We start from the raw sequence: 15,509 nt of genomic DNA on the forward strand, positions 1-15,509 counted from the left end.
TCAGCTCCTTCATAACACTTGTGTCATGTGTCTGAGCTCCTTTAAAGGGACATTTTCTGACATTTTCTGTTTACTGGCCAAAATGGATGTCGGCATAAATATTGTTTTTTTTTCTGTCTCTCCAGACTGTGCCATCTAGAGGCCCAGTCTGGAGGTACGTGTTTGTTTTTCCCCTCAACCCCCCCTAAGATTTGTTTATTTGAGTTTGCACTTTAAAAGTAACAGTAGAACATTCGTAGAGAAACAAAAGTATGAGGAAAGGTTCAATTGATAGTTGATACACGTAAAAATAAGAATATAAATTACAGTGCTGGGGAGGTTGGAAAACCTTTCAGGGCTTATTGAGAACCTCACCATAATGATCCTAATGTGTCTGTTCTTATCGGTTATAAGGCGGCGCCGGTAAAACTGGCTGTAATTCTGTCATAAATGTTAAATGTCTGTATGTCAAACGTTTATTATGAGCTTTTGCCTCCACTTGACGCTGCTTTTGCTTGTTGCCTCTATTCCTTATTTTCAAATTTTTATCCTGATTCCTGCGCAGGTGATAAAATGAGTTAGTTGTGTCGGAGTCCGTTGTTGGGACTGTGAGTTAGGCTGTTGTCGGTTCCACGTCGGTCTTTTTATATCCAAACCACATCCATGTGACAGAAATTTCCCCTCTTTTATGAGCAAACTCATTGACTTGGTTGGCTGTTCATCTTTTAGTGAATTATCCTGCTCTGAAACACGTCTGCTACCGTCTTCCTCCATGTTTGTGCCTTAAAGCGCATCTTGACGTAAAATACTGCAGTAAAGCACCTTATAGTGGCCTAAACGATAGAGCCTCATATGAAACGTTAGACATTTTCTATCGTCCAAACGATATCGTCATTTCGCCCAGCCCGAATAGCACCAATGCAGAAGAAGATGACATTTTTCCTGCAAGCCAACGCAGTGACTGAGACGCCGCAGAAGAAGATCAACCAGAAGGGCTTACTACCCCAATAAGTTGGTAAATCGGTTCAGCTGTCATTTATGGAAATGTAGCAGCAGCGCAGGAGCCATTTTCACCATCGCATGGAGTTCCTCAAGGTTCTACTGTGGGGCCACTTCCGTTCAACATCTACATGCTCCCACTGGCAAAGGTCATAAAGCACAACACAAGTTACCATAGCTACGCAAACGATATACAGATTCATATAACAGTCTAAATCTGTACAGGCGCTTCAGAAATGACTGGATGTGCCTGAACGTTCTTCACTTAAGGCTAGCATCGGTGGCTACCGATGCTACAACAGACACCTGAAAAGGTAAAATGCATTATCAATACAATTTCAATGTTAGATTGGAGTAATTCTTACATCATGCCCCTTTCAAAAACTTCTCAAAACTCATCTTTTTAATGGTAAATTTGATCTTTAGTCTAATGGTTTAGTTTGTTTCTTGTTGTTGTAAAGCATCCTTGGCTTCTTGAGAGGCGCATTAAATCTAAGCTATTATCGTTATGTGGAGTCATCTAAAGTCATCTGTTTACAAAGATCATTTTTACCAACATGGAAAAAGAACAAATAGAAGATATGAGAGAATCTCCTCTAATCTGCTGCCCGGAAACTACTTGATAGGACTTGCTGTTGTCTTACTTCTCATCTCCGCGTCGTAGCCGAGAGAGCTGGGTTTGTGGACACGGTACTGCTTCAGTAAGTTCTTGTCCCAGGCACCGCAGTTCAGAGGGTTTCCAAGACGCAAGAATTCCCTGAGGGAGACAAATTAGCAGCATGTCAAACACTGAAAATACCAACAAAGAAGAACAATTAAGCTGCAATTCAAAACCAATTAGCTTCTTTATCTGTAAAAAACAGAAATATTTTATGATGACCAAATGCATGATGATATTAACGTTATGTATCTGATTTATGGAAGCTTTAGTTGCTGTTTCTACATAATTGCCCTCAAATTGCAAATCCAGTCTGTCAAGCTCAGACTCCCACGCCTCAACGTGTCGTTAACAGCAGCTTTCAGTCCATCAAACGGTTGACTGGCATCAAAGTGACTTGAATGGAAAGTGTCTCAGTCATAGCTTGTGTCACCGCCGGCTGAAAACAGACGGTTTCCGAGCAACGTCGGAAAGAGAGAGACTTTGGAGCTCTGCTGCCGGCTACAGCGAGCAGAAAGTACACAGAATAAACAAAGAGGAGAAAAAACACCTAAAGGGAGCCTGATGGCAGACGCTAGGACGGGAAACGGATTATGTTTACCCCCAATGTCATTTAAGGTGGCGAGACCTCAAATTTACATATGAAAACAACCAGCCATGTGTGTGTCAAATGACTTCACCCCCATTTCCCTGAACTAGTCAACCGGGAAATGAGAATCGCTTTTTAAAACTTATCAAAGCAGATAGAAAGCAGGAGCCATGTTACGACATAAATCCATCAGGATGGATGAATTTGATTCTTCGCTTCTGTTCAAACTTTTAAGCCGACTTATCCTTCAGAACGATTTGGGTTAACGTCACCAAAGACGTCCTATAACCAGGTCCGTTTACCTGAGAGCCATCGGCTGCAAAGCCTGCGAGGCCAGCCTCTCGAACATCCTCTGCAGCGGCGGGTGGAGTGGGTGGTCTTCGTCCCCCAGGGCCTGACTGCATCGCTGCAACAGCCGCTGGTGGAGGCAGGCTTCGCACAACACCTGCTGGTTCCTCTCACTGTTCACCATGAGCTGGAGGATGTTGGCCACAGCCAGCTGCAGGTCCAGGGCATGCTGCAAGAGGGAAATGCATCATCACCTGTAGTTTTCCCCCCTTAATATATTTAATACGATCACATAGTGTATTATTAGACAACTTTCCCAGAATGGTTTGACCCATGTAAGCAGATCTACGACTGACTGAAACTGGCTGGTTGACTTCTGAAACACAAAACCTGACAGGAAAGAAACGGTACTTTCCTGGCCTTCACCTCACCCCCACAACTTTGGTGGGAAGTACATTTCCTTGTTGTGTTCCCTCACCTCCGGTTGGCTGTCAGACGAGACAGAGGGCAGCAGCTCCAGCATGGCCAGTACAGCGCCCGGGTGGATGACCACCATATCAGACGAGGACGAGAAGGAAGCGGGGTGGGAGGGGCTAGCTAGGTGGAGTTTCAGCTCAGTCAGGGCTTTGACTGGGGCAGGAGGTCCTGATGTACCATAGTAGCCATGTCTGGAGGAAGGTGGGAAGGAAAGAAGAAAAGTTTAAACTCATTTTATTGTCAAGCCACTCTTGAAAGGAACAATTTAGACTTCCTGCTCATGAGAAGTGATCGGTCGACATGAAAACTGCTTTTTCTTAGTGAAGTTAAAGAAAATATTTTCCTTGTTTTTATGTCTAAGAGTCGGGTTTTTGGCCACATCACAGCACTGAGACTGCTTCAGTTAAGGTTAGACGGGATCCATTTGAACAAAGACTTAGTAAAACTTTATCTTTGGATTGGGTTCAATAGGTTTTGTGGTAGTTTGAGTCTTGTTTAAAGACAGGGACTCATCTGGAGTTCCCCAAGGCTCCATTTTGGTGCCACTGCTGTCTGCCATCATCAACATGTTGCCACTTGTTCAAATGATAGAAAACAGCTTCATATGTATGTCACCCAGAGGGGTACAGGTCCGCCCGCAAGATGTTATCTTGCTGAAGCACACCTGAATCAGATTAATGGGACCACATGCTTGGGGAGAACTTATCAACAAGATGTTGAGGAGAAGGTTTTAATTTAAGTGTATTTTAGCAGAGAAATGTCTACAACATGGAAGACTGGAGTTTGACACCTCTGGTGTAGCCCATACCTTCTAATAAGTAGGTTGTGCACAGTTTGCATGAACAGCTGAAGTACATGCATTTCTACTTTTCTGTTTTCCCATCTGGCTGGCTCATGGATTGTGTCACTTAGCTTCAAATGCTACTGTTAGCATCTATGTGGTGTTAACAGGTAAAATCAAAGTGAGCCAAGTTTACTATGTGGGGTTTACCAGCAATAGACTGAATTCAGTAGTTCAGGAGGAGAACCTCTTAGGGTGCATTCACACCAGGACAGCCTGGAGGTGGGGAAATCTGAAAAATGAGCTTCTTTCTTTTGGTTTGTTTTGTTTTCAAGCTGCACTTTATTCAAGCGGACCAAAGCGGAAAATGTCGTACAGTTTAGCCTTCTTAATAATCCTTGTCTCCAAGACTGTCCTGATTAAAAAAAGGTCTTAACTACATTCTGGATCTTCTAGTTTGTTATGAACCAGCCAGATCCATCAGGTCATTGGGATGGGGTCTATATCCTGTTCCCAGAGTCAGAAGTGATCATGGTTTTTGACTCCCTGATGAAAGCCAGGGGGCTGAAATGCATCAGTGTTTTATGGAGCGTGCTTTTTCTGATATTTATTTTTCTCTGTTTCCACAGGGCACCTTGGACAAGAACGGGTGACTCCAGAATACGTTTGTGTACAATAAAATCCTTTTGAGATGGAGAGGCAACGTTGAGTTTTATCGCTCCTCACAAACTCCCAGAAACCTAAAAGGTCCCATTAGACTCTCAGGTGGTTTAAATAAAGGTGGAAAACGTTTTATACCTTCACACTGTGATTTTAACTTCTTCTGTCAATTTCTATTTCAGCTATTTCTTTTTGGCCACAAGGAAGCCGATCCATCTTCTCAAAGGATTAAAATATGAATGAATTCTTCAGTAAAGTCTGAGAAGGGATGTTAAAACGCGTTTCAGATCCAGATATTACACAGCAACTGCGTTGTTTCCTCTCTAACCAGCTCATAAAACCAAGCAAAGTATTCATAGTGACAACCACAAAGAGTCCTTCTGGTGGGAGTGAAATAATGTCAGCACTTAGATCATGCAAGAATTGCGTTTAACACCTTGACCGCAACTTTATTCAGCATGACTCAGCAGTCCTCGCAGTGCTACTGCATTCAAAGCACCGAGCTCCCGTCCACCTCTTCTGCAAACAGCAGAGAGGAGGAGATCTGCTGGGGCCTGGAGTCGGCCAATTAAACAAATAAGAGTGTTTCTGTGATGCAAATTACAGAGCAGCAAATCCCCCCCTCCTCCTGAGAGATGCTGCAGAGGATGCTGGAGTCAGCAGAAAGTGCTGGAGCTCTTGGACGAGAGGCAGTTTCTGCAGCCTACCAACAGGTCCATCACTGCTTCCTTAACCAAATAATGGCTGTTATTACCGCCGAATGCTCAGCTGATTACGTTAGAGCAGTGATTCTCAATCCGTTCCTCAGGACCGAATGCTCGCTTGAGAGATCCTGAAACAGGGATGACCAACTCTGGACCGTCCTGCAGGTTTTAGACCTTTCCCTGCTTCAGCACATCTAGAATATCAGATTTTAGGCTGAAACTAACTTTAGGAAAGGTGTTGCGTCTTAAGATTTTAATGATGATAGTAAAAAAAAAAAAACCTTGCTAGCAGCTGGTTGCAGAGAACTCCTTGTCATTATATTATCTCCTTAGAGAAACTGACCTTAACCCTCCATCTCCAGAAGGACAAATTAAAATCATATATAACAAAACTCCTGCTTTTCTACTTCGTTGCAGCATATTTGCAAATTCAACCTTGGTTACAAGAATTCATGGTAAAAAAAAAAAAGAAAAGAAAAAAGCTTCAGACTCAGCTGTCACGTTGGTGACTAATGAGCAGAAAACAAAGCGAACTGCCAGCAGGCAACATTTGAGACTCCCACATTAAAGAGTCATTTTCACAGCCAGAACAAACCATACTAAAGATGAGATTTTTTTATGAGACTATAGAACAAAAACTGAAACAAAAACAAATATCATCAGGGTTGTGTGTTTGTAAAATCAAGAAAACCACCTCCTTCCACTTGCAAACATCTGTTGTCTCAACAGTCCACTTCTAACAGCAGCGGGTTTTCTTTCTGTTTGTTTGGTTAACATGATGCATTTTAAAGCTAAAATCTGAGTAAAAACCAAACTCATCTGATTCTTCATTATTTCCATCTGATCAGTTCCTTGTTGACAGAAATATCTTTTCATCAAGTCAAATAGCAGCAAATTTAGCGAATGTTCTGACGAGGGACTGAAATAAAGAAGAAAAAAATTAATTACATCCATCTTCTGCCGCTTATCCGGAGTCGGGTCGCGGGGGCAGCAGCCTAAGCAGGGAAGCCCAGACTTCCCTCTCCCCAGCCACATTTGCCAACTCTGCGGGGGGGATCCCGAGGCGTTCCCAGGCCAGTCGAGAGATGTAATCCCTCCAGCGTGTCCTGGGTCTTCCCCGGGGTCTCCTCCCAGAGGGACGTGCCTGGAACGCCTCACCAGGGAGGTCCAGGAGGCATCCTGACCAGATGCCCGAGCCACCTCAACTGGTTCCTCTCGATGCGGAGGAGCAGCGGCTCTACTCTGATCTCCTCCCGGATGACCGAGCTCCTCACCCTATCTCTAAGGGTGAGCCCGGCCACCCTGCGGAGGAAACTCATTTCAGCCGCCTGTACACGAGATCTGGTTCTTTCGGTCACGACCCACAGCTCATGACCATAGGTGAGGGTAGGAACGTAGATCGACTGGTAAATCGAGAGCTTCTCCTTCTGGCTCAGCTCCTTCTTCACCACGACAGACCGGCGCAGAGCCCGCATTACTGCAGACGCCGCACCGATCCGTCTGTCGATCTCACGCTCCATCCTTCCCTCACTCGTCAACAAGACCCCGAGATATTTAAACTCCTCCACTTGAGGAGTTTACAAACTTTACACTTTACAAAAAAAAAAGTTTTTGTAAAGAATTAATCATGATAAACCACATTTAAAATATTTTGACCCATAAAAAAGGAAATATTTTCAGATTCAAAAAGAAATAGAAAATATCCTTAAAGAATTATTTAAGGTATTTTATCTCATTGCCTTCCAGGCATTTGACCGGGTGCGTGCGCCAGGGCGTCTTTGGGTGCACATTTGGAGCGCTGGGTACGCACTCGGAGCGTCCTCAGAGAGCACATTTTGGGGACGTTTTGATGTGCAAACCTGGCTAAACTTTGGCTTTTTCAGACACAGAAACAGCAAAAGCGCAAACAGCCTTTTGACGTCTTTGGCAGCCAGCGAGTTCACTAAAAGCTCCGGCTGTTTTCTGATCAAGACTCTACAGAATGTTAAAGTTCTTTTAACTTTTTGATTATTTTCTGGCATAAAGAGCCAACAGAGGACCTGAGAGCAGCTGGGAGTGTTGATACCTTTTCATTTTGATTACTTGTTTAAGCTTTTGATTACTTATTCTTGGATCAACAATTATTGTAATCATATTTTTCTTTTATTTTAAGGTTAGTTAATTGTTTCTATTATATTGTTATATTTATGTGGGGGTTTTTTTTTCAGCCAAACATTTTTTATTTATCCAGTGTCTCAGCTTCCTCGATACACTTTATGATGTTTAGGACGGCATTTCTGGAGACATAATTTCATGTACACGTGTGTTGATACATGATCATGTGTGTATGTTTTATGTTGTGTATGCGCGTTTTTAGTAAGTTCTTGATCTGGGCAATTTGTTGGGTAAAAATGTGTTGGTTTATTTTTTGTTAGTTCATTGTGTTTTTAATGTAAAGCTCATTACGTTACATTTTTTTGTACGAAAAGTGCTTTATTAATCCAGATTGATTAATTGATTGAACATCTGACAGTAAGAGGGGTCTGAAAACTCGCTAAATATGTCGCCAAATTTGTTATTAAAGGAGCTCTACGTGTGAACCAGTGTGATCGGCTGACAAATGCAAGGTTTAAAATGATCTGCAAGGACAAAATCATCACATTATATTTCTTAATTATTACAATATAACATTGTAGAAAGTAACTGTAATGTGCTGACATCCACAAAGAAAAGGTTATAACGAAGTACGTTGACAAGGTTAAAACCTCTGCCTCAAACCCCCCCGAATCCTCTGCAGCCTTCAGAGTAGTTTGTCTCATGAATATGCAGTCTGGGTACTGGTTAGGAGAGGCGAAGAGGAGGCAGATGTAGAGCAGATCTTCAGAGGTGAGGTGTAGTGCATGTGGAAAATATGTTTTTTCTTTTGTGACTGGGTTTAGGATGGATTTACATCGGCTAAGAGACGATAAACATGAGGAGGAAGTGGAGCGGCAGCAGGAATGTGATCAGAACGACCGTTTCAAAGACGCAAAACAGACGTTGTTTGAGTCGAGAAAAGAACGAAACCAAAAGATCCCAGTTTATGTGTTTCAGCTCCTCAGCAGCATCAGAATTCATCGTGTGGTGCGAATGGACGCTCAAACCAACTGAAGGCAAAGATGATGGAAAGGAAAATGTGAGGATGAGGCTACCTCTTCCTGGCGAGCGCCGGCGTGCCCCACGGGGAGGGCAGCGAGGTCTCGTGAGTCAGGCAGGGCGGCACCTGCTCCGCACGACTGCGTGGCAGCACACACACATGCACACGCAAACATCCGTCACGCACAAACACACCCGCAGCCGTGCAGACAGGCCAGGCCGAGGATGATGAGCCGTACGGTGTCAGATGTTAGGAGGAAGAAGAAGAAGAAGAAGAAAAGAAGGAAGGAAGCTGTTAGTGGAAAGCTGGCAGAGAAAACTGGATCAGAGCTGCAGGGTTGGGGCGCATGCACATCGTCAACCACAACTGCACATGAGCTTCACAGAAGGAGGTGCCCAAGTATTTGTCTCTGAGCGGATGTTTTCAGCGGTCACAGATCAGCCATGATCTGACTGAACAGGACTGGAAGGTGATCTAGAAGCAGAGTTTCACGTCACAGTTTCAATTCTGTCTCCTGCATCTGGACGTAATCATAAAAAACAAAAACTAATCAGGTTCAGAGGGTCTTAAACACGACCTGAGATGGAGGAGAGGAGTTCATGGTCTGTTTAGAGCCTGTTGTTGCAGAACAACCCCAGATCATCGTCCCTCCACCACCGTGCTGATGGCTGGCGTGCAGCGGTTACGCTGCTTTGCATTCTGACCAAACATCCCTGCTCTAGTCTGGTCTGTCCAAAGGACAGCTGTTTACACAGGAGTTTTAGTTCCTCTTTAATTCAGAATAAAAGTTCATTCCGCTTTAAACTGATAAAAAACGACCATGTAAACACTTAATTCCTAATGTACGGAAGATTATTAGGGCCACTGAATCAAAATTTTTTTAAAAAAATTCTCAGAATTCTGACTTAAATTTCAGAAGTTTAACTACAAGTTCAACGCCTGGGTTTTCAGTAGCTGTGTTCCCATTTCATTCTTTCACAAAATGAAAGCAACATTTGTCAGGTTTGACAAAAAAAAACAATTGTGATTCGCAGGTGATTCCATTTTGCTGTATATAGTGTGTAAACCTCAGTTCAGAATTGTCAGAATTGCTGCTTATGCAACGTAGCCACGCAGCGTTATTTTTCCTCAGAAGTCTGACTTTAATGTTGCTTTCATTCTGCGATAATGATGGCGCGGTGTGGATGGACTGAGGAGACAGAAATCTTAATTAATGATTAATTAATATATTATTAATTAACGAGAAAAATATAAACTACATTTTTGGTAGCAAATAGCGAAATGCAAAGTTTTACCAGGAATTAGAAAGTTAGATGAAGGAAAATGTGTCTGAAAAGCCGCAACAAGTGGAAAACCGTGAAACATGCTACTTGGCAAACGCTGCAATTCTTGTAAAATCTCGTCCTGTAGTAGAGATTTAATTACAATTAATGCTTATGTACTAACATCTTGAATCTCCCCTCGGGGATGAATAAAGTATTCTTATATTTTGTGAAATCCCTTCAATGGAAACTCCTGCAAAATTTTTATTGTAATTTATGGAATTTTCTGCTTTTATTTTGTGAAAAACTAATAAAAACGCAGCTTGTGAACGTCTGTCTGCTACATCTCTGTCAGGTCAAAACCGGGTTCAAATCCTGTCGTCTGATAAAGACATAAAACTTAGTTCAAAATAAATATTATTACATTTAATAAGGAGCATAACGAAGTTATTTGGCTCAGTTTTTGAGACATTAACTGTAATGTCTTATAATCATTTGTGGTTAATTTTACCCAGTTTCAACACTTTGACTGTCTTTTAAATAAGCTATCACCAGTACAGAATAACTGGTTTGTATGACCTTCAGCTTTCCTACAACAGTGTTTGGACAAGCAGGCGTTACAGACCTGTGAGCCTCAGATTAACTCCCTCTGCTGGCTCAAGGTGAGCTTTTAGGTCACTTTCTTCGTCTTCTTCTTGTTGTAGAAGCTAAAATTCCCCTGAGAGACTGAATAAACTAGACTCTGAATGTTAAACTATAAAAATGTTTTTTTTAAGATTAAAACCAGAGCAAAAGAAACGCGGTGGCGGTCCTTCATGACAAAATAAAACATGAGTTAAGTTCATTATAAAACAATGTGCTGAGAACACGAGGCTGCGATCTGCGACGCTGAAACTGTTTTCTTTTTATCAGAATTCACTGAAACATTAACTTACAAGCTGGTTGCTTGTTTAGCTTTATGCTGTCAGTGAACAACACGAACAAACCCTTGGAGCTCATATCTACAGACTGAAAAGGTTACAGTTTTAATAGCTGCATAACAACAGAGTTTTACTTGAGGGTGGTGTTTTTTTATTTTATTTTATTTATTTAACCTTTATTTAACCAGATAAGTTGAGAAAACTTCTGTAACTAACTGACCTGTCAAAAGAGTCGGTGGCCATCTTGTACAGGTAGATGAAGAGCTTGCTGCAATGTTTCAGCGTGGGACAGACGCTATCGCCTGCACAGCCACCGGGGGCAGCCTCGTCCTCCAGGAGCCTCTGGAACGGCTGAGCGTTGGAGGGGAAAACGCTGGTGGGACCCAGCTTCCTCGTGTCCGAAAAACAACCCAGCAGCCTGGAGGATGGCGGGGGGGGGGGGGGGGGGGGGGGTCGGTGATTAATACAGGAATTAATCAGATAACAAAGAACACAAACAGCCTTAATAAAAAACAGAATTACAGTTTTTCACTGGAAGAGAAGAAAATGAAACCTATCTGACCACCCAGCTGAGTTCCAATACAACAGCTTAATTAATACATTTAGAGCCGGTTCTTTGCCAAATTTTCTGTTTTTATGCTTTAAGTACTTGCAGGTCAGTGTTAAGTAGCTTAGAAAACCCAAACAGAGACATAAAAACCTTTTTAAAATAATCAGGTTGAAAAACTGGATTTAAATTTATCAAAAGCAGCCAAATGTTTGCAGAAAACATCTGGAGAACCTAGCTGAAAATCATTTTAAAGCCACACTCTGGAAGATTTGTGAACCATTCAGCCTCTGTCTTACATCCTGTCTCTTCTCTGAGGTCTCTCCAGTCAGTCAAAGTCAGTCATGCTTAAAATACTTGCAGGTCAGTGTTAAGTAGCTTAGAAAACACAGAGACATAAAAACCCCTAAAAAATAATCATGTTAAAAAACTGGATTTAAATTCATTAAAAAGCAGCCAAATGTTTGAAGAAAACGTCTGGAGAACCTTGTGAAAATAATTTTAAAGCCACATTCCTGAAGATTTTTTAACCATTCAGCCTCTGTCTTGCATCCTGTCTCATCTCTGAGGTCTCTCCAGTCAGTAAAAGTCAGTCATGTTAACCCTTACCTCTTCCTCAGTTATTTTTCCTTTCTTTCAACCACCTCCTATTGTGTCTTTTGTGTTTCTTTGCAGACATTGAACACAGAGGGAAACATTTTCTTATGAAGCACCTGCATGTGATCACTAGCTGGATGTGGAAAGTCATGTGACTGACTAAAATCTTGTCAGTCACATGACTCCAACATGTAACCCAACCAGTACCATTAAACAAGTCCTCATAAGTATAAAAGAGTGAAGAAAATGTGTCCAACAATGATTCAAAGACATTTTAAGATGAAACAAAAACAAAGTAAACCCTTTCACACACCTGACAGCATCAGCCAGCTTCTCGTACTGGATCTCCGTGCGGAAGAAGTGCGAGTTGGCTGGCTCGTAGCGCATGGCGGCGGTGAGCGTGCAGAAGACCGTGTGCAGCAGCTCAAACACCTGGTTCTGGTTGACGTGCTCCCAGCCGTGCTGCGGCGGCTGGCACAACGAGCGCTCCATGGCCACCAGCAAGGACGTGACGTAGACGAAGCCGCCCACCTTGCGAAACACCGTCCGAGTGCGGTGACTCTTGCGCAACACCGCTAACAAAGCCTGAAGAGAGAAGACAAAATCATTTCAAATCATTTCGCTCCCAAAGATCCGAATGAATAGGTGCAATGACAACAAACCCCATTCAGAACGAAGAGGAAAAGACGATTCAGGGCCGGAGTAAAACATTTGGGTACGGTTACATGATGTTTTTTAATTCTGAATTAATCCTTCGGAATTAACGTATTCTTCTACGAGTTTATATGAAAATAATAATTTTAAATGAAGGTTTATATGAAACTAGGGCTGCTCGATTATGACAAAAATATAATCACAATTATTTTGACGGAAACACAATTATCCAGTATTTCTAAACATCGCTGCGCGTCGTGGTGTTCTAGACGCCGTGTTGTGCATTATAACCATCTAATGTACGGTTCCGAGTTGTTTAATCTGCTTTTACCGCTTATATAGGAACTATTTTACGTTGGCCTGGATGTACGATTTACGCCAAACAACCGCTGTCAGGCTGCAGCGCGTTTCTCTCATTTACCTGTTACAAGACGGCTGATCTGAACCAGCTGGTTAACGCGTTGCTATGGTAACGCCCTGTAACGGAGGGATATTACAGTGTTTAACTTGCTGAACTATCTATAGGAAAATAATGCAGCCATCGAGCTGCGATGCTACAAGTACTGGCCTAAAGTAATAAATCAGAATGAAATCAATCAGAATCTCCTACGAGTTCACATGAAAATAATAATTCTGAATGAAGAGTTTACATAAAACACGTCCTTACTTAATTCCTCTTTAGAGCGGCGGGTTGGGAAGGGTTCTGATTGGACAGAGGGTGCACGTGACGTATGACGTATACCGGAAATAAACAAAGTTGTCTCCCTGCTTCTCGTCTTTCCAGTCGTAACTTGTAAAAACTACATAATAAGAACCAGTTTCGCCGCTATTTTTATTATAAATGGGAAGTAGCAGCTCAACACGAGCATACTACTTCACTTTCTGCAGCAACTGAGAAGGAGAAGAAAGATAGACCACCGAACACGGGAGGTAAAACAACGCGCATCATCAGGACAGGACAAGGTAACGAGCATGCTCAGAACGACCGGAATTTAGTTTAATTCCCTATAGAAATTTGCATTAGGAATTAAGTGTTTACATGGTCATTTTTCATCAGTTTAAAGCAGAATTAACTTTTATTCTGAATTAAAGAGGAATTAAAACTCCCATGTAAACATAGCAAATGTCTAAACAGCTGACTGGAAAAGCGAGGTTGCTAGTTAGCTTGAAGAATGAGCTTGAACTCCTAACAACGACACGGAAGGAATGCAGAGAAAACAGTAGTATGTGTTTCATAGAGACATGGCTTTAGCAGCTTTACCTGAACCTTAATGTGTTAATATGTCGCTTTTAAGACTCTACAAGTAGATTGAAACCTCAAAGTGAGCAGAAAACTAAAAGAAAAAGGTCGTATAAAACGCTGGGCATCAAACTGTGTGTGTGTACGACTCTTTTCTTATGCATGTGTGTAAGTGTACAGCGTGAGTGTGCATACATCTGTCTGCCTGAGTACAAACTTTAACGCCTGTTTTATATTTCCAAAGCACTTCGTGCTGCATTTAATTGCATAAAAAGTGCTATATAATTCCAGTTTTGATTGAGTGATTGATTTAAAATGTACATGCGTGTACATTTCCACACGTGGAGTTATCCAGACCAGCTGAACTGACTCACATCATCCTACAAACCCACGTCACATCAATGTGCTGTACTATAAAACCTGACCTGTCAAGTAAGAAAAGTACAAAAGATAAAAGTGAATCATTTTTTTATTATTATTTTCTGAGGTACCTCCTGGAGTCCAACCACTTTGTAAAAAACACTGATGGAGCAAATTAAAAGGGATCAAAGGGAAACATAATAATGCCCCAACTGAGGCTCTACTGAGCGATATTTTGCACCAAAAACAGCTGTTTCCTGCTAGACTCAGCATGAATTCTGCTTTAACAGGATGTTGGACACGTTCTCTTCCTGAACAAGGCAGGACGTTACCACCAGGCTGCAGCGACGTGCTAATAAAGCCGTACACGCCTTGCGAAGGCCAATCAGCTCTGGGCTTAGAGGGGTTAGAAGCAAAGAAAAAAAAGCAAGACGACAAAAATAATCTGATCAAATTATCATGGCTGTGAGTCTCTTTAATGCTGATAATTAAAATCCCTGATTAGAGAAATAGAAGTGAAATGCTGACAAGTTAATCCGTCCGAATCCCTGAGAAGGCGTGAGAATCATTTCATCCGAAGGAGGGAATTTAAAAATGCAATTATGCCTGAGAAACGAGCTGCCCTCTGGTCTCATGCGTGTGTGTTTGTCTACACTGTACTCTCGCTGTGTGAAAGGCTTCAAATGCAAATTGATTTCTTTTTAAATCCCAGGCTTTCTCACTGAACTAGTACTGGTTTCACTGGTTTCTCTCACCTCCTCGTGGCTTTGTGATGTATTTATATAAACATGGGGTGTAGTTAGAATGTGGATGAAAGCGCGCCGTTACCCTCAGTATGTCCGTCTTCAGCTGCAGTTCACTGGAAGGTGCCGAGTGCATGAGGCCCAGCAGCGTTCCCATGTCGTCGTCGCCGCTGGGCGACAGCACCAGCTGCTGGATGATGAGCAGGGCGTGCTCCCGGCACTGGCGGTACTTGACGATGTTGTGCACGCAGCGAGCGCCGCCGAACTCTCTGAACAGAGCTGAGAGACCAAACGGAGTGCATTCAGTCTCTGCTTCACTCAGAGAACTCTTCACTCTTTTACAAAACAAGCAGCACCGAATGACTCACCTGCCGCTGCACATCGGCTTCATAAAAGACTTTAGTGGAGCTCAAACTGCTTCGTAAAACTTCTAAATATTAAACCAAACCAGCAGCAGCGCGTTTGTTTACCTGCGTTGGTGTTGGTGGTGTTGGAGCCCTGCAGGAGCACAGTCAGCGTCTCCATCACCAGCCACGCCAACTGCTTCTGCTCCTCCGCCACCGTGTTGTTTTTACAGTCGGCTAAACATGGAGACAACAAACAGAGACGGGAGGTTAGCATTAGCTTGCATCATTAGTGTGTGCTGCAGACGCTCTGCGACGGTGGGGACGGGAATCGAGGCACTTTTAGTGGTTTAAGCTGCAGACATCAAGTGATCCCGCCGGTACGTCTTGTGAATATGTTCTACTTTTAATGCTAAATTAAAGCAAACATTTGATGTGTGTCAGGTTTGTTTCCATTACTGGGTTTGTAGCTCTAAAATGTGGGTTTCTACAGATTTTTACAAGCCAACAACAGAATTTAATGCCCATCTCATGGCCAGACTGGTAGAAATGAATGAAAAAGCATTTATAAGCAGTGAAGAAGTGTTACACT

General features: G+C 42.6%; 1 protein-coding gene across 1 annotated transcript in view; it reads right to left on the bottom strand.

Moving 5' to 3' along the window:
- The window catches only part of wdfy3 (WD repeat and FYVE domain containing 3), a 137,567-nt gene that overhangs the window by 71,424 nt on the left and 50,634 nt on the right, over nt 1-15,509 (bottom strand). Inside the window, 7 exon segments of the mRNA XM_079252111.1 lie at nt 1,623-1,735; nt 2,528-2,742; nt 2,992-3,181; nt 10,653-10,850; nt 11,890-12,161; nt 14,659-14,852; nt 15,044-15,154. Of these exon segments, the coding sequence (XP_079108237.1) occupies nt 1,623-1,735; nt 2,528-2,742; nt 2,992-3,181; nt 10,653-10,850; nt 11,890-12,161; nt 14,659-14,852; nt 15,044-15,154 (1,293 nt within the window).

The sequence above is a fragment of the Telmatherina bonti genome (genome assembly GCF_933228915.1).
Source record: "Telmatherina bonti genome assembly, chromosome: 13".
In the NCBI taxonomy this organism is placed as follows: domain Eukaryota; kingdom Metazoa; phylum Chordata; class Actinopteri; order Atheriniformes; family Telmatherinidae; genus Telmatherina; species Telmatherina bonti.